Below are 24,680 nucleotides of genomic sequence, written 5' to 3'. Positions count from 1 at the left end.
CAGCATCCTTTCTTGATTAAAACTCTTCACAGCGTAGGGATAGAGGGAGCATACCTCAATATCATAAAAGCCATCTATGAAAAGTGCACAATGAATATCCTTCTCAGTGGGGAAAAACTGAGAGCTTTATCCCTAAGGTCAGGAACATGGCAGAGATGTCCACTATGACCACTACTCTTCAACAGAGAACTAGAAGTACTAGCCTTAGCAATCAGACCAACCAAAAGAAATAAAAGGCATCCAAATCATCAGAGAACTCAAACTCTCATTTAAAAAATTTTTTTTAAAAAAATTTTTAAAATTTGCAAAATTCATTGTTTGTACACCACACCCAGTGCTCTATGCAATACATGCCCTCCACAATACCCACCACCAAGCTCACCCCACCTCTCCAAAATTCTTTCTTTGCAGATGACATGAAACTCTTTAGAAAACCCAAAAGACTCCACCCCCAAATTGCTAGAACTCCTACAGGAATTCAGCAAAGGGAGGATATAAAATTAATGTACAGAAATCAGATACATTTCTATACACCAACAACAAGATAGAAGAAAGAGAAATTAAGGAGTCAATCCCATTTATAATTGCACCCAAAATTATAAAATACCTAGGAATAAGCCTAACCAAAGAGGCAAAGGATTATACTCAGAAAACTATAGAACACTCGTGAAAGAAATTGAGGAAGACAAAAAAATGGAAGAACACTCCATGCTCGTGGATCAACTTTTTTCACTGAGCTGGAATAAATAATCCTAAAATGTATATGGAATCAGAAAAGATCCTGAATAGCCAGACAAATGTTGAAAAAGAAAACCAAAGTTGGTGGCATCACAATGCCAGACTTCAAGCTCTACTGCAAAGCTATAATCACCAAGACAATATGGTACTGGCACAAAAACAGAGACATAGAGCAACGGGATAGAATAGAGATCCCAGAAATGAACCCTCAACTCAATGGTCAACTACTCTTTAATGAGGCACAAAAGAACATCCAAAGGAAAAAAGACAGTCTCGTCAACAAATGGTGTTAGGAAAATTGGCCAGCAACATGTAGAAGAATGAAACTGGACCATTTCCTTACATCATACACAAAAATAGACTTAAAATGGATGAAAGACCTAAATGTGAGACAGGAATCCTTCAAAATCCTAGAGGAGAACACAGACAGCAACCTCTTCCACTTCAGCTGCAGCAAATTCTTGCTAGACATATTTCCGAAGGCAAAGGAAACAAAGGCAAAAATGAACTATTGGGACTTTATCAAGATAAAAACCTTTTGCACAACAAAGGAAACAGTCAATAAAACTTAGAGGAAACCCACAGAATGGGAGAAGATACTTGCAAATGATATTTCAGATAAAGAACTGTTATCCAAGATCTATAAAGAACTTATTAAACTTAACACATAAACAAATAATCCAGTCAAGAAAAGGGCAGAAGACATGAACAGACATTTCTCCAAAGATGACATACAAATGACTGACAGACATATGAAAAAAATGTTCAACATCACTAGTCCCCATCAAAATATTAAGTCAAAGGCAAGATCATTTTTCAGAGAGAATTGCAGAGATTAAAGCAATAATTGCCAATTTGTGAGATGCTGACTGATAACTTTTATCCCATTCAATTCCTTAATATGGTCAGTGCAAAAACTTGTGCTAACTCCAACTGCATTTTCCAACCTTCACAGTGATCTCTTTCCTAGAAGAGATGAATAAAGTTCCTAACACTTGATCTCTAGTCTCTAGATTTGTGCATCACTTATTATTGTTCCTTTTTACTTGGACTTCCCAGATCCTGCTTGATTTCAGTGAAAGGAGCAACAGTTTGTTAATTCTTTGCCACTGTGTCACAATCAGGTCATCTGGAGTCATGGTAACCTTTCCGGCTAGGACTTGAACCTCACCTATTATATTTACAACCTCAAGCTGTTAGGTCCTGAAGAATAGCAAGTGGCAACCCTCTGTTTGTTTTGGGAAGGAATAAAAACATAAGATAAATCTTGAGGAAATCAAAGAACCTAAAGATTTATCTTACATTTTTATTCCTATACCTTCTGTTAAGTTATCATGTCCTTGGCATTGGGGCTGGAGGGGGAGGGGTTCCAATGCCCCTAAGTGATTATTACCCCTAAGTGAAAGACACCTTGTTGCATACAGTGGTAACAGGGAGTCTTTTTAGATTTTGGAATCAGATTAACATAGCATTTGTGTATCCTTTGACTAACTAGTAACACAGAAATCTGCCCAGAGCAGAGTAGGAGGTTTTCTAGCTGGTCTAGCCTACAAGAGTAGCCCTGTGAGTTGGTCTGATAACTGCATTTTAACCAATAGTATTCACGATATATGAAGCAGACCACTGTGGTATGAGGAAACTCCTGAAAGTAGTGTTATTACAGGTAAGCTCAGGGGTTTGAATCTAATTCATGCCACCAACAGCTCCAGGCTTGCTCATAAAAACAAGTATCTGATCATGGAACCAGGTAATTATGCAGCCCAGCCATCCTTCATAAACAAGGGTATCATCAGATCCATAACCAAGTCTACCTTAAGACCAAATCTACCTTAAAACACTCCAGAAAGAATATATAAAAGAACATATTGAGACATGCCATAAGGATACAGCATTATTTAAATGGGTTGCTCACCTGGAACCCAGAGCATAGATATGTTCTGTATTTATAGAATATGCTTAATAAAATTTTACTGAATAAAGAATGACCACATGAACCTGTTCCTAGCAACAGAAGATTCCTACTATATAGAAGGCAATCAAATATTTTCTGAAATAAATTTTACCCAACATTAAGCTTCATTAATAATATTTATTTTAAAGGTCCCTTTTTATTTGTAACAAATATAAAGTCATCAATGTTTTACAAATTGCTCAAAAATGCTTTAAGTACAAAAAAAATACATTAGTAAAATGAAAGTTATATTGTATTATTTGCTACAGACGTAATACTGTCAACATGCACACCATATTTCGGAAAAGCTCATGCATTAGTGGAAAAGAGAAGAAATGAGATATAACTGCTTTGCTGGCTGATTACAAATTCATTGCTTCAGTCAGTTTCCTTTCTTCAGGGATACCATTTACCTGGAGTGTGGAAGAACAAACATGTGCATGAGTTAGGGTGCAGACACTTTTAGACTTTGAGCAAAACAAAATATGACAAGGAGTAATTTTCTATCTTCTTAATGCAATTTAAAGGAATTATGTTGACATTCTTCTTCTGTATTTAAAAAAAAAAAAAAGAAAGAAAGAAAAATTCTAAATCAGTCCTTTCCTTCTTAGGCCAAAGCCATTAATGGTTTGTACCTCTCAGAAGGTATGGTCTGAAAATTTCTCCCACAGTAAACAAAAAGAATGGGGTTGACTGCAGGACGTAGGACTGTACCTTTTGATCGTGGCTTTTTAGAAAATATCGTGTGGGCTGGAAGGGCAAAGAAAATGAGAAAACCTGAAGGGGCATCAAACCTAATGGCTTGGGCCTCGTCCAAAAGGCAGTGCTATTGTTGGCCTGTAACTGCTCTATTATCCCAGCAAGAGCTTAAGTCCAGGATTACAACACCAGCAGCTAGTTTATTTCTTAAACTTTTGATGATCATTAAAAAAAAAAAAGAAAAAAGAAAAAGAAAAAATTAAATAAAACAAACTTCAAAATATACTCTTCCTGCAAATTCCATATGAGTAGCTACAAATAAAATTACTTGGTATCCAAGAGACAAACCCTGTGTTTAAATTGTCTTCATAAAGAAAACTGTGACCTCGCATAGTGCTTTGAGGTACTTGGAAAGAGCAAATTATGATTTCAAATGTAGGTGCCTCTTTGTGGTACTGGAATGACCAGGAAAAGCTGTTGTACCCAGGAAAATACATAAAGCATTAAGTCCATGGATGTGCATACAGAGCAGAATAACTTGAAAACTGAAAAAAAAATTATTTTTTCATTCAAACAAACAGAATGGGAACAAGGAATGTAACCTGCCCATTCAGCTCTTCTCTCCGGCAAGCAAAACTCTACTTGGTTATACGTTTATCAGAGACAGAAACACAACAATCTATCATAATAACAAAAAATGCTAGGGTGGTCTCTCTCCCTTTAGCACTTAGATACTTTGGGGACTCATCAAAAACAACAATGACAAGAAGAAAACAACCAAGAAGAGATAGTGCACTTTAGTCAATAATGTGCTCTAAATTACAGAAAAATATAAGAAAACAAGGAGGTAATAGGCTATCGCATTAACTAAAAAGGAGATCAAAGCTTCCTTGACTCAAGAAAAACGCCTGCTCCCCAAAATCTGTTTCAGAAAAATAATCTAAAAAATTGGGTGGAACAACCTAAAAATCCCCCAGGGAAATTCTTTGGCTCTTACCCCATTTGCTCAAGCATAAACTGTCCTTGTAGTTATAAATGCTGCCTATTACTAAAAACTAGCACATTAACAAGTCTACTTGCTGAAAATCTATACCGCTATCAAATATGTCTCTCTAATATCATCCACTCAGGCTCCCTTATTTCCTCTAAGGGCCAATAAGTAAAATCTGGATTTTTTAAACACACAAATAAATTATTTACTGTTTTACTAGAAACTGTCTCCCTTCTACTCACGCCTTGCATGAAATAATTAAGAATCAGAGGAAAGGCATCTTAGAAGAGTTAAAAGTTTATGAATTTAATGAAGGAAATGTAGAAATATTCCTTTAAATGTTTTCTTCTTAAAAAAAAAAACAGGCAATTAGTGCTAATAGGGACTTGTTTTTTGTCTTTGCTCTTTAGGTAACAGATATTTTATAACTAAGTTTGTTCCTTCATCAATCTCCTGAATGCTTACACAGTAGCATCACACGACATCAATATATTGAACACCCTTGTTGAAACATGTTAGCATTTAATTAAAACAAGTGATCAAAACTGTAGGGGAAAATTCTGATAAACATTATCTCGTAATTAAAATCTGAAGAACAATTTTATTATACTTGCCTCAAATCTTTGAAAAGTTGTCAAACGAAAATCTCCTTAAATTCCCGAAAGCAGTAATAGAGAAAATAATTTTTGAATGAAAACACCCAATAAATTTCTATATATGCCTAAAGTTTTTAAGAGACTTACTTAATAGCTTCCCTACTACAATACCACTATTCACACTCAGAATTCCACATCCAACTTACATTTTTAAAACTTCTCTTGCTTTTCCAAGAGAGCCACAAAAGGCATTACCGGTTGCCTGGCAATTAGAACTAGGAATCAACCACTAATTAGAAGACAATCATGAATAAGTTATCTACTTTGTACATAGATGAATGAAATAATTGGCTGTGGAAATTTTTTAGGGACACTTGAAAGAAATAAACTTAAAGAAAGCAAGTCTTAGGGAAATAGAATAGTCAAGGGAGAATCGTCCGCCATCTTGTTGTCACCGGTCATGTTATAACAGCTTTTTAAAGTGGCATTAAAACCAGGCCAACCATTTCTCATTTATCCCCCTGAAGCCTCAGTGATTAGTCACAATGGTTTCCTTTTGTAAGAGTCAGTTTCAAGCTGCTCACTTACTGAGACAAATCCTGGATGCATCCAAGCTAAGAATCTTTCATACCAAGGGGAAGAATAGGGAGCTTCGCTGAAGGAAGGGAATTTTATTCAGTCTTCCTTAATTAGACAGGACCTCCATGGATGCTTTTGCTCTAAGATCATTTACCCTGTGTTTATCACTCTGATGACAATCTATGCAATAATCTAAGCTATTATTCTGAGGTTCTAACTCTGATTAAGGAATGACACAACTGTTTTGCCTTAGTCAATGCAGCTAAAGGTTCATAAATTATGTGGTACTGTAATAGTCTCTTAATCTGTTAGCTTCATACATTAATATCAACTTACTACTTTTAGTACTTACCTGTAGTCTGCTGTTGGGGAATCTGAGTCTGATGTGGCAAGTTCCTAGAAATGATTGACATTTTTGAGTAAAATGGTATTTGTTTATACACATACAAACAGACAGCAGCAGACCTACTAGAATGAAAAATTTTATAGCTAAGATCCCAGAAATCATCTAACCCAGCCTACCACCATGAGTTCATGCATGAGAAACCTAAGGTCTGAGGAAGATAAATAATATTTGATAACATTCAGAAAGCTCCTACTGAACACTATGGTCTACCTCACAACAACCCTATGAGGTAGGTGTTATTTTTCCCAACATACAAACAGGCTTAGAGGTCCAAGGCTACATAGCTGAGAAGTGGCAGATAAAGATATGAACCCAGGGACCCCAGGGTTTGCACTTAGAACATGTATACTTTCAGATCCAGGTCTAGAACATATAAACACACTCACACCCTCTCCCCGAACACATACATACCATCTTCATTCATTATGCCAAAACTATGCTCTTCTATCCCTGCCCAGGCAATGACACTGGCCATCCACCCAAACTGTACTAGTGAAGATGCAGAAGTCCTCATTGACCCTCCCCTCCTTCCCTTCCTACATCCCAATCTTGGGATCTCTGGACGATGCTCCACAGTCTCTCTTTGTATCTGTCCTCTTCCCACCTGTGTTAGTTGAAGCCATCACCCTTTCTTACTTGGAATTTTGCAACTGAACTGAATTTTTTCCTTAGTCCCATTCTTGCTCCCTTATGATCAGCTGTGCACATTGTTCTCTGATAATCTTCTAAGACACAACTCTGATTATGTCATTCAAGCAACACACATTTCATTACTTCCTTATGCAAATTAAGTCTGGCTCAAAAGACCATCAGTATATCTAGTCCCTAGATGGAGCTCCCCCAACCCTGACTGCCTGAAATAGAACCACTGGCATCATGGCCATGACTATCTCTTGTACCCAACTGCTCCCATTTGTGCTTGCAAACTCAACTTAAAGTTTGTTACAATAAACACGAGTTACTATTGTAACTTAAAACTATCCCACAAGGAATGTTAATTAAAAAGTTTTAACTTATTATTTGTTTTAATTAAAAAATATCTCAAGTACCACTTGTTCTAGCCTCCTCACCCTCAAAGCACTGCCTCCCTACTAGGTTACCATATAGTATGGTTTCATACACATGCAGATAGTTGTTGTATTTCTCATCACATCATGTTTCTTGGCCCCAAAGTGCCTTACTAGTAAGAACCCCCTATTTTGTTCAGTTTCCCCAACAGTAAGCATGCAATAAATAGATTTTGAATGAACACGTGCACAACTGCAGATAGTTAGAAAGATTCACATAAAATACATACATTTATTAATGTTCATACTCATTTAGTTTCAAATTTTAGTATTAAAATTCATTTGCAAAAAAGTACAGTTTAGATTCTGTACTAGGAGTCAGCCCCTTGCTACAGAGTAGGGCTAGATCCAAGCCAGCAGTTTTCAGATTTTTTTTTTTTGTTTGTTTCTCTTCAGCAGTGGAATTCCTTTTAATTGAAATCCTAAGCAGAACTCTTGATGTACAAAAGAGATAAATGTAAGGTTGCCTGGGTTGAAACAAGGGAGCCGGAATCCCGCCTGCTTTGTTTCTTTTGCCCTACATGCTGGCCCCTAAGGCATTTCTAAGAAACCTCCAAAAAGCAGAGTTTGAAAACCACTGATCTGAATCATTTCAGCCAGGCAAATATTAGGTTCAAAATATAACAATCTAAAGTGGAAGGCTATATTGCTAAATACTATTTAAACTCTTAAATTAATCTATGGAAATGTTAATGACTCTGAGTAATTTTTTTAGACTTTCAGCTCTATTTTAAATATATTATTAAGGAAATAGCAAAATCAATTCTAATTCAATTTGAGGAAGTTACTTAATAATTCACCCCAATAATTACATTCTTGTTTGCTATTACCTATCAACACTACTTATCCTTGTGTGAAATTATGGAGTGTTTTATTTTCCTGTTTATTCTTTCAGTACTTCACACGATGTATTTATACTGGTTTTGATTATGGAAGTAAAAAGATTAATTTATAAACCACAGAAGAAATAAGTTCTAGATTTAAAGATGGGAAAACAAACATCTTTAATACAGAAGTCAAAAAGCAATTTCATGGGCATTTGGGAGGGGGGTTTTTGTTTTAACTTCTCAGGTACAACTAATGTGAGCCTATCTGTTCTATATTAAGAGGCTATTAAAGCACATAGCACACACAGACACACACACACACACACACACACATTCATTTGCCATCACCTCTAGCTCTACGTAGCCGATTAATGGGTTAAATTGATACATTTTAACAAAACAAAAATACTGAAGATAACAAGGAAAGCCTTTCAATAGCCCCAAATCAAGGACACCCCAAATTCAAAATCAGTATTTGGCCAGTAGTTGGAAGCCCCCTCACTCCCATTGGCCAGCCCAACTTACCCTTCTGTGGAACACAGTTTGAAAACCACTGATTAATCTCCACCCTGTCATTTCTTCTTTAGCCCCTGATTTTCTTTCTCTCCACTACACCACTAAACTGTCTAAGCAGGAATGGACTTGGCGAGGTTTGAGGAGAAAGTGTTGGTTGAGAAAGTGCCACACAGAAGGTAGCAAGAAATCTGGAGATCTGTGAGAAAGCAATGGTATGACTTGGGTCTAGGAATTTAAAATTACCTGCAGTGCATGTCCCAACTGTTTATTTGAACGATGTACGTGCACTATTTGCAACTTCAACCGCAATATGGATGAGTTCTATGAAAGTGCTTCTATGTGTTCAGTATGTGCGAGTCAGTATGACTTTAATCTTATGGGAGCCTAAAAGGGTTTTGTTTTTCTTATCTTTTTAGGGGCTCGACAAGAAATGTGTGGAGTAGCAACATCCCCATCATCTCCAGGGTGGGCAGACTTGGTTCTGTTTTCAGAACCAAGTGCAGGTGAGCCTGTGCATGTGAGAGGGTTCAAATGTCCATGATGGACATACTTGAAATGTGAATTCCACTGAAAAATTGAAGGGAGGTACCTCATGAGAGCACTGCTTCTGAGATACTGGAGACTCCCAATTCCTAGGAGTGACCCTGTTGCAGTCAAGCAGACTGGACAGTAAGAAGCATTTCCACCTTCAATGAAAACACACCGCTGAAAGCAATTACACAGGAGAGTGGGGCTGACTTCAAATGGAGGTACACTAATCCTTCAATGTAAGGACCTCTATAAAGTCATACAACTATTTAGAATGATTATGTTATTAATGGACTAATGGAAAGATTATTATGTGTAAACCACATTACACAGAAAAAGAGATTTAAGAAAACTGGAGTTCTCTAAATTATTAGCATTAATTATTTTCTAATTGTACTGCCATTAATTACATGCATTTAAATAGACAATTATGTAAATTAGCCATTGCACAAACTTAATTTTTAAGGAAGCAAAGGTAATAATGTACAAATTAATAAATAAGTGATTCGGGGGGAGGACACAATTATTTATTATTTGCACAACCATTTTATGGTAATTTGACATTCTTGGATCTCCTGTAGAGTAATTCTATGAGTTAGGTGGATGATTATCAACACATTAGATTCTAACTTGCTGGAAGACTCAAAAGCAGAGAAAGGTTAAGTGATTTGCATTAAGCCACAGAATCTGTGCCAGAGTTGAAAATAAATGACATTAGTTTGGCTATGCATAATATAAAACACTTCTCTTTTGAATTAGTGTGAAGTCACTTCACAATAAGGAAAAAATTTAACAAGAGTAGTATATTTTTGGAATTTCCCAATTATTTCAGCACAATTGATGTTGCCTAATCCTTGAATTTTCTATAATATTTTTTCTAACAAAATGCCAATTTTAACCCCTTACCTACTTTTAGTAAAGAACCATCCATTATTTGGATTAAGGAAGGAAGGACACAGAGAAATTGGAAAATGTCACTATAATTTTTAATTTCAAAACCTAATTTTCACTGAAATCAGTGTAGAGCATACATAGAACATAAATGAGAAAGGAGATAATTCACTTATTTCTTTCGGCTATTGTCTCCTACTTGTATAAAGCCCAAAGCAAGTCTACCATGGCTTTAAACTGAAGCTGTACAAACCTATAGAACCAAAAGCCATCAAAGAGATATTGCATCCATTGCTGAATTAAATGGAAAAAAAAAATCAATGGCTCTGAAATATCCTTGACTGCTTGACACTTTTTGTCAACAGAAAACCATTATCTTGGTCCCCTCCCCAAAAACATTCTCTTTAACTGATACTAACTTTCATTGAAATCTAATTTTTTATTTATGAAAATTTATCATAGTTTTCATTATTACAAGGGGAAGACAAATGGAAAAATACTTTAGACAACAGCTAAAATGATTTGTTACTATATCTTTAATTAGAAGACTTGATTCTAGTTTTACATTCGTTAATTTATAAAAGATTAAGCACAACCTACCTCCTGTTTTGAGGGAGACCCAATTACTCTGGATTAGGTATCATGTTTAGAACAATGAATAAGGAAAATTTTCATATAGACAATTAAAATCATCCTAGAAAATGTTTGGGCACTTTTCCCTATTATTCATTGCATAAAATCTTCTATGAAGATGTCTCCCACTAAGGAAAAATCAACTGATATGGATGTTGGTATGAGAAAAAGAGTGACAAGAAAGCAGATCTACTCCCTAAAAAAAACACATAATACATCACGAATTTTAGAATAAATTCTTTTTAAGAAAATTGAAAATCTGAAATCCTCCAGCCAATGCCTCCCATAAAAGAGCAAAATTACAATTTCCCAATGGTTTTTCATTTTTTGAGGCTTAGCATTCAATACCAATCAGTACTCCTCTCTCACTTCTTTAACACCATTTTCCTCAGACAGCTGAAGGAGGAGCGAAAAGTCTTGACGTCGGTAAGTATAAACCCACCAACAGTCCCCACAGTCTAGGTCAAGCACCCGGACCACCCCCTTTCACACTTTTCTTTTATACATACCTCTTAGGGAGGAATCCAGAGACACTGTTCCCATTTTAAAACTCCAGTTAGAGGAGTGTGAATAACCATCCCTTCCCCACCACCACCCCCCAAGAAACCACCACACTGGCTTTCCCAAATCCTCAAACCCAGCTCCTTCAAGTATTTTGTTCAGGAATTTCTCAGCACTTTTTCCTGCTCCACCTGACTCACAGGTCCACCAGATTCCAAACCCACAGAATTAGGGCCCTGGGATCTGCGTCATAAGGGCTCTGAGAGTGAGTGTGCTCTGCAACTTGGTTTGGAAACAATCAGGCTAGACTCTCTCTCTCAACCTACCTTTTAGGACCTAGAATTCTATGACTTGAAATTTGATTTTCTTCATTTAAATCATTACAAAGGTTTGTTTCCAAGGTACATCAGTCAATCTGTAAGAATATATTTTAAGTTAAATCTTTGGCATAAAACATAACCCTTAATCACAACAGTGATTCTTTGGGCAAAGCAAAATTATTTTTAAGAATTTATGGGGCATCTGAGTGGTTCAGTTGGTTGAGCATCCGACTCTTGATTTCCACTCAGGTCACTCTCTCAGGGTCGAGAGATGCATGGAGCCTACTTAAGATTCTCTCATTCCCTCTTCCTCTGCCCCTGCTCATGCTCTCTCTTTCTCTCTCTCTCTCTCTCTGTCTCTCTCTCAAAAAAATAAAAAATAAATTAAGACAAAATAATTATTTTATAATGTAATCTCTAGCAATGAATGGTAATAAGGGGACAGCCTATAGAGAAAAGTTCTTACTGTTAATGGTAATATATCCTCACTGAATTGCAAAGATAACTGATTAAGTAAAGATACAAAATGCCTGGCTGTGTTAGGAGATGGGGAACATTCTACAGAATATGTGGTTAGTGCCCTTCAAGGCTGTCAAGGTCATGGGGAAACAAGGAACATCTAAAAACTGCCCAAGCCAGAGGAAAGTAAGGAGATACACCAATTATTGTGTCTTCTATAAAAATCCTGGAACAGAAGGACATAAAGGGGAAAACTAGTGAAATCTCAAAGGGCACCTAGGTGGTGCAATCAGTTATGTCTCTGACTCTCAGTTTTGGCTCAGGTCATGATCTCAGGGTCCTGGAATCGAGCCCCAAGTCAGGCTCCACACTCACTCAACATGGAGTCTGCTTGAGAGTCTCTCTCTCTCCATCCTCCTCTGCCCCTCCCACTCATGCTGTCTCTCTCTCTCTCTCTCAAATAAATAAATAAAATCTAAAAAAAAAACCTAGTGAAATCTCAAATTATTAAAAACAAAAATCTGAAGTTTGCTTAATAGTAAAGCACCAATGTTGGTTTCTTAGTTGTGACAAATGTGCAACGGGAAAAAAGTGTGTGAGGGAATCTCTGGAAACCCTCTGTGTTATCTTTGCAACTTCTCTGAACCTTGAAAATCATTCCAAAATAAAAGTTATTAATAAATACATTAGTAAAGATCAAACAAAATTGACCTTACGTTTTTATACTATGATAACTTTAAGAGGCTGTTTATATTGTCTCTGCAATCTGGAATATAGAGGGAATTCTGTACAAAATGAAGTTGTCCCTTCTGAGCATGTGCTCCATCTCCTGGTCCCTCTCCAGCTTCCCTTCCCACAACCTATTCAATCCACTGCTTGTAACCTGGATCAGAGATCCTTCTGAGTTCAATAACTACATTATCTTTGACTTAATAGCAAGATAGGCAAACAATCTAATCTCAGTTTTGACCTAATTTAGCTTTGTCTCTTATCCATGCCTCAATTTTATCATCTGCAAATGATTAAATACTGTTTTACTGTCTAAGGTATGGTGCCAGTCTAAGTCCTGTGAAGTATAGTACCAAGAAGAAAATGTTACTATGTAACTGACAAATAATGGTCGCAGCCCCTCATCATCCAACTGTTACGAGTTCCCTTTACGGAGTTCCCTTTACGTCGCACTTTTCTAAGGTTCTCTAGACCTCCTAGACTGACTTGTTTAAAAGACCTGAGCAAATTTCCACGTAGCTCTGAAGGAAAGCTTTAAATGTCCTTGAGTCTTGCTTGGAAGCCAATGTCCTTATGCCTGAATATTTCTGGTGTTGAGTCTGAAGAATAAACGTGAAATCCTGTAGCTAGCCAAATCATTTATGAATCAGTAAGGTTAGCATGAATATGGGAAGATAAAATGTATGCCCTTTTGGGAAGGGTTAATTAACAAATACTAGGCAGCATTCTCCAAGCACGTACTTGGTTATCAGTAGTACTCTAATGCCTTGTCAAATAGAATATCTCATTTTAATGTGGAGGATTCAATTCAATCCAAATGACCAAAATGTGTATGTATGTATGTGTATACTTGGTGCTGAAATATAACTTTAAAAAGAGGGCCATGCTTTTAAGGTAAGGAGTAAAAGCTGAATTTGCGTAAAGGACAGCTGTGACAAACCTGATACAATGAATTTCCCTATTATCTGGCATGGTTGGAAAATGAGGTTAATCACATATTCTGGCTTATAGGGAGTTACCATAGAGACAGTGCACATATTATCCATTTCCAAGAATAAAAGAAAGATAATATACACTCAACACTGAAACTACACCGAATGTAATTTAATTTCCCTCTGATGAGTCAGACGTACTTGATGATCTCGCAGTGCCTGAGAATAATCATTGTGCACATCCTCAATTATCTATCTACCCTATTTATATAGAAGTGCTAGTTAATGGAGTTTTTCCATTAGCAGAAATCTGAATAATGTGAAGGTTTTCTGGACTTAAAAATACATATATGGTCAAACTGTCAGAAGTTCAATAGAATAACCTATTGCATTTGCAAATAGAGAGATGTCATCAACATAACGAGAGTTGATGGGGTTACGGGAGGACCAGGAAGATGTATTTGGTTGTGAACTAGATAGAAAAATTTGTTGTGTTTGTATACAAATAGAAACATGGCAAAACCCTAACCACAGAGAATCAATATACTTTTTAAGGAGCGACTTTCATTCTCAACATATATAGTTAGAAAGCTTATCTAAATGATACAGCCTTTTTCTTTCCCTTAAACTTCACCAGCGACAGAGTTTTACTGATTTACAAACATATTTAAGTTCCCCCTACTCATTATAATGAGTATTTCTCTATTGCAAAATTTGACATCATTGTTATGAAGAGCTACTTCTTCTGGACTTTTTCCATGGATTCATGAAGCAGAGCAACACTTAAGGCCTCTGAGAACTGTTTTAAAACAAACAAATAAGCAAACAAAAAAAAAAACCTGTTTCTCAAGTGTATTTGACCATTTCATTTTGGAGACTATATATCAACATTTGAGGACTATATACCCACATTTCACTAGTACTCTTGGATACAGACAATACGGAATGGAAACCTAAAAGAATTTAAAAGTTCTTTCCATTTAGAAATAAATGATAAGGCTGTTCAAATTTTCATCTAAAAAAAATAGCAGGAGGGCATGTATTGCATGAAGCACAGGGTATGGTGCATAAACAATGAATTCTGTAGTACTGAAAAGAAATTTAAAAAAAAAAATTTAAAAAGCAGGAGAAATTGCTAAATTGTGAGCTATTAAAGTATTCTTAAAATTTTACTAATTTTTTTCATCAGTATCTAATCCTGGTAAAGTGGGTTTTAGGATGACCCATCAGCCATCAAAGAACCTAGAAATCTATCCCTTCCATTCAGTACAACTAAATTTTGTGAGGCTTTAATATTCACATCCCTGATAGAATATTAACGTTTCGAAAACTCAAAATGATAATGTGTGCAAATTTCTCCACTGTCATTCAGGCTTCAATCAATTACTTACACATACATTCACACGCAAACACACACCTTAGCCACTCAACAATAAGTAGATGCTAGAGAAGTTTAGGAAAATACAATACTTTTAGATTTCTGAAGTATTTTGGATAAATTTATCAAGTCTGACTATCTATACTACTCATGTTAATTACTGTCTAATCTCCAAATCACCACATACATTTTTCATGGTTACAAAAAAGCATTTGCAGTGGGAAAATGTTTGCATCCACTATGGTTCCCAGAGAAGTCTTTAATCAGTAAGAGGTTACCTTATACCATACCCTAAAGTTTATGGGGTGAGGAGGGGTAGATTTTTCTCTGTATCCATCATATTCATAAAAGTAAAATGAGAAAAAGGAGAATCTCAAAATCTACCTGTGACTTCACTGGGAAACTGAAATTAGCCCATTTTAACATATGGTTAAAATAAGGGGGAAAAAGATTCACATTCTTAAAAATAAATGACAATTTTACCTACAATTCCCTTATATTGAAACTGAGCTTCTAGGTATATAATATGGGCAATTTCCTCAACCCCTTCCCCCAACCCCCATAGGTACCCCTTACAAAAGACTTCTTCCAGGCTTTCTGATCATAGTCCTTCCAGCATTACAAAGGCGGGCACTAATAAATTGTATTTAGAGTCAAAATTAGAACTATTCATTTTGATATACAAGCAGATCACAAAAAATCACATAAAAAGCTTTTATCCTGAGGCACAAAAAATTACATTAAGTAGATGTGTGTTACTAATATCAACAAATAGGTTAACAGAACCCAATAATTCTAATTATAGCTCTAAAAAATAATCAATGTGTAATGCTTCAGGATATGCATTTCTTTTCACAATTACCTCTTCTTTGAGCACACATTAGTTTATCAGCAGTGTCAATTTCTTAACTATTAAGGTGAATGTCATCTTGTTTCAATTAGCGAAGAAAAAAAAGATGCATCTCCTGAAAGTAATGCTTTGTATTTGGGTCAGCACCACGGGGTTGGGAATCTACTATCAATGTCCTTTTGGTATTTTCTCTTTAGAGTTGTAAACAAACAAACAAACAATGAAAGCAATAATGAAAAGTTCTGGTCTTTATGAAAAGTAAGTGGTTATCTTCATGCATATTAATAATGACAGGAGCACGTGGATACTTACTGCTGCGTCTCCATCAGTGGCATGTTCGTGCTTTCATAACTGTCTGTGTGCAGAGGCGGTATGATCTCCCCAGTTACGGGGTGAAACACAGGGAGCGTTGACAGGGGCCATGCTATCTCTCTATTCTTGGACATGTCACGAAGTTCTTTGGTAGATTTCTGAATAGCACTATGATGGACCAGCTGGATGCTAGATCGAAAAGAAATAAAACACACGCGTATTTAAAATCCAATATTAGCCCCATGGGTCATCAAATTTGAAAACATTATGAATTTTTTTTTTCTTTTTAAAGTAAGATATTATTGCACTTTGGGTATTCTAAAGGTTATCTCTGAAAGGGATACATTTCACATGCTTTTAACACAGCAAAAACTGAACAATGTAAACCAATTTTTAAAATAAACGTGTCTTGCATAAAACTAAGCTATAAAGCATTGTGTTAATATTATAGCCCTAAGTAACAAACTAGTACGCTATTTAATGTCTAGGATTAAGATTAAACTACCATAGCTTTTATATAGTTCTTCTGATGGGGCATTTATCAATACTCACAGAAGTTTCATTTTATGGTAGATTATTACTGTAGATTCAGGAAAACGTGTATGAAAGGTCTTTTCATCTGTTCTCTGGTTTATAGAAATGCAGATTGGGAAATCACATCATATAAATGGCAAGTTAATATTCTGAATCTGAAGTTTTAGGTTTAATTTTTATCTACATAATCTTAGTTTTCAAACCCTTTTTATGTTTAGTCTCTACCCATCCTCAATATCTCTATTTAGAAAGCAGCGTTCACATTTATGAAATAAACTATGAAAGATGACGAATGACAAAATCAAAGCATGACACACATTTATGCAGCACGAGGAGCAACTGAGAAGTGAAAAAACATGATAAAGAAAATAACAGGAAAGAAGACACTTACTCTGGTGTTTGCATGTTTCTCTTTTCCCTAGAAACAAAACAAAATTTATGAATTAAATAATAGCATTGATATTTGGAACATTAAGACTATATGCTCATGGGATCTTGCATGATGTGGAAATGCTGACATTGTTACCATTAAATGCAACCAGGCAGCATTTGCCACCAGGTTTATGACATTATTTGGATGAGTACACATACAGAGATGGAATACTGATGAGAAACACACAGAAAAATGGAAAAAAATGGAGATTAAGCATCAAGCTCTTGGAAATAAATTCTATGACATAATGAAATCAGGCTACATGTAAAAAATGGAAGAATCTGTTACTTGCTGCTTTATTAATTTTTTATCCTTTCACTTTGTTGCCCTGACTTCCAGATAATTTGGGGAGATTATTTTAATTGACACAGATGTCCTGAAAGTGCTATCTAATCATGAAGTGAACTCTCCTTCCTCCAATTATGCTCTTTTTTTCACTAATTTACTCCTAGGTTTATATGTATATATACGTATCTTTTAAACATATAGATTATGTCACCCGTTTGACAAGGATTTCAAGGAGAATTCTGACCATCACTTCTGATCAAACTAAGACAATTTATCTACTTAAAGTGCAATTACCATGTCTATAGATCCCATAGTCTCTGCACAAAATGGCTTATATAACCAAAAGAGCTAACCTCAGTTATTCTTGGGACTGTTTTGCCAGCATGAATTTATATCTAGCCTTAATAATTGTTGAATAAGGTCATTATATCCCCTAATTTGATTTACTAGACTCAAAACTATTTTAATTCATTTTAAAAGAATAAAGTACTAGAGTTTGACTTGAACACAATTTCAATTAATTTATAAAGTGTTTTATGAACCAAATGAAACTTGGCTTTTAATGGAATCTTATATGTTGTTATCCAGTAGGCTCAATAATTTTTTATTAGTGTTTTAAAGTACTCACACTCCTTCCCGTCGGCAGCACATGATATAAGCAAGTATTAGAAAAAGGACCAGTGCTACCGCCGAGGGCACAGCCAGTGTAATTAGGAAATCCGTGTAATAGTCTCTGCTTTTCAAAGAATCAGAAGGGGGTTTGTACTCTCCACCATCAGGTAAGATCCCCTCTCCTCGAATCACTTCCTGATAGGTGGACACTTGCTTTGTTTTATCGACCTGATATAAAAGAAGACAATTACACATTGAATTAATAACTATAAACATTACGAGAGTGGAAGAACCAGATATATCAAAACTTTCTTTGACACATTTCTAAAAAGCCCTCTTTTCCAACTGCATTATCATCTTGAACTTGCCATTGTTAATGGGAGCTAGGAAGAAGTAATGAACAAAAGTAACATTAAAGGGCTTGTGTTGGCCCACTTTCTGGGCCCTTTCCACAACAGACAGATATATATGTACATGAATCCACACATAATGTGTGTGTATGTGTGTATGTGGCTGTTCTTTCCAGTTTCCTTCCTTCAAAACAGAAGCCCTTAATTCTACCGTGTACATTTCTTGTTTCCTCCGGTAAACTTCTAGAAAAGATGCTAACAAGCCATGAACTGGCAGACAACCAGGTGTACGGGTATGGTTTCTAAGGTTAGTGAAAGACGAAAGAAAAATAAAATGAGAGACAATTTCTAAATGATTACAAACTTGATCTTTCTTTCTGCTGTTGAGCTGACAGAAGCGATGTGGGGGAAGGACAGCCCAAGGAACACATAACTCAGCCAATACTATAGTTTCATTAAATTCTAACCCAGAACTTAAAAAATGCACATTGGCACTGGATTAATTTACCTCCACATTCACTGAACTGTTTTACTGAGTTGTACTTAATTATGTTGCGGTTTTTATTGAAGAACACTGTAAAAATGTCCATGTGAAATTTGTCACTACATTTGCCCCCAGAACACCCTCCCCCCAAAATATGTTGGGGAGAATGATTCATGGCATTTCTCAGTATCCTTTCAAAAAATACCCACTTGAAAAATTTTGTCAAGAGTACAGTGCCAGTGAACCTTCATTTTCTGCGAAGGAATCAATGCTCTGACTCTTTTAAGAAGGAGAACTAAGTAACTCTTTTAATCCTGGACACAGGAAGCTTATTATCAAACTGGACCTTAGGCTTATTTTTTAAATAAAGTTTAGGTCCTGATCATCCATTTCTTTTCTACTTTATTTATTATGTTTATTGCTTCACTATTTCAGTTATGCCTCCTGATATCTTCTGTGGTAAGATTTGACACATAAATAAATACATGTAAAATAAAAAATGAAAACCCCAGTACTCTTCCCATTTATAAAATCTCACCATAGAAACTAAAAGCTTCAAAACATAAGTCATTTTTAAATCTTCCGAAATTAGGTCATATTCCTAAACATAAACAATTTACAGCACGAACACAAGTAATATGGTGTTGTTAGGGCCGGCTGTCTGCTGACTCCTGTTACAGGTACCTACTCAAGTTACAACTACAGTCACTCAGTCTTTGGCATCCTTGTTATGATTAGGACGATGATGGGAAGAGTAAGTTTTGCAAACTCAGCATTTATCTATAATACATGTAAACCACAGCAGCTCAATATTTGTCTTGATTTAAGAAGACAAAGAAAGAAAATTATTTTCCTAAGACACAGTCACATCAAAAAAGGAGTCTAGGGCCAAGGGCCACAGGTACATGTGTTATAAGATGAATACTATGTTATCCTGTCCTGGGAGATCTGGGAAAGTTGCCTGCAGTTGGTTCTCCAAGCCATGAAGTGACAGTTGTGTTTATGTGTCAATAACTTTGTTTAAATGTCAACTTTAAACTTAGATCTAATTCACTCACCACCAATCATCAAGAGTTGACAGAAGTTAAATCTAAAGGTCACTAAAGAAGTAAAACAACTTACCAATCTTCCAGAAAGCAAAATCAAAAAATAATATAAATTTTATAAGAAATATTATATATATATCAAGTATATATGAAACCTTACCTACATTTTCTTAAGTTTTTTAGCATCCTAGTTAAAAAGTAATTTAGAAAGAGATATTTAATATTTATGGGGCTGTGGGTAAGATTCTAATTTTGTTCACTTGGAGTTTTTTGTTATTCCTTGAACTTGCCCTACAATTTGCATTTTTAGGACAGAAACTCATAGCACACTTGCTTATTTTCAGATGTATTATGGTACCCCAGTCTCTCCTTCCAAGGTGGTAATGGCAACATATTTGAGACTTTCTTCATACGTCACACGGACTCCATACTCTATCATGGCTTAACAACCACCAGGATATCCAGGAGGGGTCATTTGGACCACCTGCCAAACTAATGCAGCCCCCAAAACTAATCAAGGGTTGACTGAGGACAAAAGTGGAGATAACACTTTCCTAAATGGATGCACTGTCAACAAGCGTGCCAAATTCTTAAAGCCAAGGGAAGTCAATTGCGTTAACAAAGTAAACCCAGGATTTGTTCCTAAAAGCAATTCAGCTTTTAGTCAAATGTTAACTCCAGCCCCATCACTTCCAATTACATTTGCAAAAACAAAATAAAAACTCACCAATGAGATTTTGCACCAGTCGATGTAAAACTGAGTACGAAACTTTTTATCACATGTTATCACAGGTTCCATTTCTTGACTGCATCTCAATTGATTCTGTGGATTTTCAACTTCTCGTAAACAAGAAGAAAACGGTACATCGGCACCAACCATGACATAAACGCTGCAAAAATGTGAAACTCTCAGGTTATCCTTTGAGAAAATTGGAAACACTGAAAAACAATCTACCCTGAAAGCAGGATTTATCCTTTTGAATTGAGGGATTATCTAGAATCATCCCTAAGGTAGGGACCTGGGCTTTAAAAGCAGTGATTCATGTAGGAGCTGCCTTCCAGTCCTTCCTTTATTCAACCAATATTTACTGAGTGCTTTGGTGTTTCAGACATTCTCTTGATTCTAAGTTAATTTCTAAAAAAAATTTTTTTTCATCCTATTTAACTCAAAGTAAGCATGTGTCTGCCATATTGTGATTACTATGTTTTGTAGATGACTTACCTTTAAAGATTACCCTGAAAGTAAATTATTTAGAAATAAAACTCTGACTAAAGCAATAAGTAATTGTAGGTAATGAATTTCCTTGATTTCATTTTAATAAGATGGGAAATTACATCTCCGGAACTTTAGGCATTTAGTTATTTCGCTCAAGAGTTCTATCAGCTTTTCTACTGCACAGACCCCTAGTGTTAGGTCTCCTACTACAAGGTCTCTCACTCTTTTATCTAAGAAGTCAATCTAAGAGAAAAACTATTATTTGGTAAGCACAAATTAGGCAAGCAAAACTTATTTTCTTGGTGTGCATCTTAGTGTTTAAGGGGAAAGAACTCTACTTAATTAGTCAGGAAGAGTTTCACACACACAAAAAAGAAGTTAGTGATAATAGTATTGGAATAATCTTGAAGCAGCCTGAGAAAAGAGAATCTCATAGGTCTTTCAAAAGAAGAGAGAAAACCAGGAAATTACTCTAAATGTTTCTTTTCCTAGTGACAATACTACAGCTACTTAGGAAATAAATCCATCAAAATTCCAGCTGTCTGCTTTGCAGAAACTAACAAGCTGATCCGAAAATGTATATGGAAATTCAAGGAACCTAAAAATAACTACAAAAAATTCTTGAAAATGACAAAGTTGGAAGACTCACAGTTACTGATTTTAAAACTTACTACAAAGCAACAATAATCAGAACAATCAGCAATAGTAACCCAGCCTAAAGGTAGACAAGTAGATCAATGGAATAAAATTCAAAGTCCAGGAATAAACTCTTACATTTAGTAAACTGATTTTTGTCACAAGTGCCAAGATAGTTCAATGGAGGAAAGGACAGTCTTTAGAACAAATGGTCCTGACACAACAGGGTATCCACATGCCAAAGAATAAAGTGGGCCCCTACCCCATACCATAGAAGAAAATTAACTCAAAATAGATGAGTGACTTAAATATAAGAGCTAAAACTGTTAAACTCTGAGGAAAAAAAAGGTGTACATTTTCATGACCTTGAAATAGGCAGTGTTTTCTTAACTACGATACCAAAAGTTTCAGCAATAATAGAAAAAGCTTGATGAGCTGGACTTTACCTAAATTAAAAATAGTGTTCTCCAAAGGTCACTATCAAGAAAGTGAAAAGGTAATCCATGAAATAAGAGAAATATTTGCAAATCATATATCTAATAAGGAAATTGTATGTACAATACGTAAGGGGCTCTTACAACTCAATAACAAAAAGACAATCCAATTTAAAAATGGCAAGGGCCCTGAATAGACATTTCTCCAAAGAATTACACCAAGGTCCAATAAGTGTGTGAAAAGATGTCCAACACCCTCAGCCCTCAGCAAAAGAGAAATCAAAACCACAATCAAAACTACTGTTTCACATCCATTAGGACGGCTACAAGAAAAAACACAGATAAGAAGCTCTGGAGAGGATGTGGAGAGACTGGAACTCTCCTACTCTGTTGGTAGCAATGTCAAACGGTGCCTCTGCTTTGGAAAACAGTCTGGAAGTTCCTCAAAAGGTTGAATACAGAGTTACCATATGAACCAGCAATTCACTCCTAAGTATGTACTTTAAGAGAAATGAAAATAGATGTCTATACAAAGACTTGCATGTGAGTGGTCATAGCAACAGTATTCACAGTAGTCAGAAAGTGGACACCATCTAAATACTCACTGATGAGCAAATAAGAGGTGGAACATCCAAACAACCAAATATTGCTCAACCATAAAAACAAATGAAGTACTGATACATGCTACAATAGGGGTGAACCCTGAAAACAATACTGTGGATAAGTGAAAGAAGTCAGTCACAAAAGACCACATATGGTATGATTCCATTCATATGAAATGTTCACAGCAAGCAAATTTATAAGGAAAGCAAGTAAACAGTAGTTGCCTAGGGCTGGTGGGGTGGGGAGTGGTGGTGGTGGTAAGTGGCTGCCAATGGGTATAGGATGGAGGAGTTGGAATGATTTAAATATTCTAAAATTGATTGTGATAATGACTGCACAACTTTGTGAACAAGCTAAAATCCATTGAGTTACATACTTTAAATAGGTGAATTGTATAGTATATGAATTACATCTCAATAAATCTTTTATTTTTAAAACTGCTAGTAAGTGAAAGTGTATCACAAAAATTCAAAGCTTTGTCAATGTAAGTATGAACCCACACCTTGAGCTGACAACTGTGTCCCAGAGTTTGACTACACAAACTCATTTGGTTGTTCTTTATGTCAAATTTATATTTTGACTTGAGATTCATTGAAGGAACTTTTTTTTCAAAAACTATGGTGCCTTCAGTAGATAAACAGTATATAATGGGCTAAAGCTAAAGAGGAAAATAAAAATAAAAAATTCAGAACAAAAGTATATATGAGAAACAACTGGTTAGGTGTTTAGATGATCAGTGAATATAAATATATTCCATTTAAAACAAGTTCTTAAATGTAAGCTTCACATAAAGTCAAATTCTATTATTAACTGCCTTGCCAAGACCACATATCTCCTTAATAATTGTGACATTATACTTATAAATACAGAAATAAAATGAGTATTTTTACAACTGTTAACTTGCTTTAACATGACATTGATTTGCATTTACAACTAGTAAGATTTTTAATTAATTCACTTCAAGATAACAAAAATGGGCTACAGTTGTTTTTTTTAAAATATTTTATTTATTTATTTGACAGAGATCACAAGTAGGCAGAGAGGCAGGCAGAGAGAGAGGAGGAAGTAGGCTCCTTGCTGAGCAGAGAGCCCGATGCGGGACTCCATCCCAGGACGCTGGGATCATGACCTGAGTCGAAGGCAGAAGCTTTAACCCACTGAGCCACCCAGGCGCCCTGGGCTAGAGTTTTGATGCTTTGAAATGTTTTATTTTTTCCCTTAAATTATGAAAGCAATATAAAAACATTACATAAAACCTAGGATATAAAAACAGAATTAATTTATATTACTAAGATAACTATCTTCATTTTCCAATGTACCTTGCAAAATATTTTTCAAATGCATATATTTTAACCTAATTGCAATCATCTCCAAAATACAATTTTGTACCCTGCTTTTTCCCCTTAATGCATCATAAGCATTTTCCATATTGTACAGTCTTTGTAATTATAGATTTATGGCAATGTAATTTTTTAAGTGCACACGATTTATTCACAATTACTTCAGGGTGGGACATGTAAGTTGCTTCCAATTTTTTTTATGTTATAAATAATATTGCAAAGACTATCTCTGTGCAATTCTTTAATGTTACTATCTTAAAAGAGACGCCTAGAAGTAGAAACATTTTTATGACAGTTGACACATACTGCCAAATTACTTTCAACTCTCCTTGGATGATCCATAGGCTTCACAAACTTAATATGTTCCGAACTGAGCTCATCGTCACCCCACCCCACCTTCACCTGTTCCTCCTTTTCCATCTTCTCTCCCCATGACTGGCATGGCCAGATGCTCAAGCACCATCGTATTTGACTCCTGTCCTTCTTTCCACATATTCAATCCATCATCAGTCTCTGACATTTACCCCAAAAGAACTCTCACATGCACCTGTCCACTTTGTTCCATCTCCCTTCCAGAACCCTAGTTCTGATCACCATTGCTTTCCACAGGGCATGAAGCAACAGCCCCTTAAGGGTTCTCCTTGGACCCTTTCTTTCTCACTGTCCTCAGGGAGCCTATTTGAAGAATAAATGAATGAATAAAAAGCATTATATCAGTTTTAAAACACAAGTCACTGTATATTTGAAAGTTGCCACGAGAGTAGATCTTAGTTCTCATCACAAGAAAAAAATTGTAACTAC

The 24,680-nt window shown here is 35.7% G+C and overlaps 1 protein-coding gene across 4 annotated transcripts in view; it reads right to left on the bottom strand.

The window, feature by feature from the left end:
- Nucleotides 1-2,807: 2,807 nt before the first annotated feature.
- Nucleotides 2,808-24,680, bottom strand: part of SGCE (sarcoglycan epsilon) — a 66,021-nt gene continuing 44,148 nt past the window's right edge. Inside the window, exons 6-12 of one of the 4 annotated variants that reach the window (XM_082693627.1) lie at nucleotides 20,378-20,540; nucleotides 17,787-17,998; nucleotides 16,829-16,855; nucleotides 15,904-16,092; nucleotides 5,907-5,950; nucleotides 4,994-5,028; nucleotides 2,808-3,102 (exon numbers count right to left, since the gene is read on the bottom strand). In XM_082693627.1, coding sequence (XP_082549753.1) covers nucleotides 3,052-3,102; nucleotides 4,994-5,028; nucleotides 5,907-5,950; nucleotides 15,904-16,092; nucleotides 16,829-16,855; nucleotides 17,787-17,998; nucleotides 20,378-20,540 — 721 coding nt within the window. In that variant the 3' untranslated portion in view covers nucleotides 2,808-3,051. The remainder of the gene's footprint in view (nucleotides 3,103-4,993; nucleotides 5,029-5,906; nucleotides 5,951-15,903; nucleotides 16,093-16,828; nucleotides 16,856-17,786; nucleotides 17,999-20,377; nucleotides 20,541-24,680) is intronic. The other 3 variants (XM_082693626.1, XM_082693629.1, XM_082693628.1) reach the window with 3 other exon arrangements.

The sequence above is a fragment of the Mustela nivalis genome (genome assembly GCF_964662115.1).
Source record: "Mustela nivalis genome assembly, chromosome: 12".
NCBI classification, from domain to species: Eukaryota; Metazoa; Chordata; class Mammalia; order Carnivora; family Mustelidae; genus Mustela; species Mustela nivalis.
This window is presented reverse-complemented; position numbering and strand designations above follow the sequence as displayed.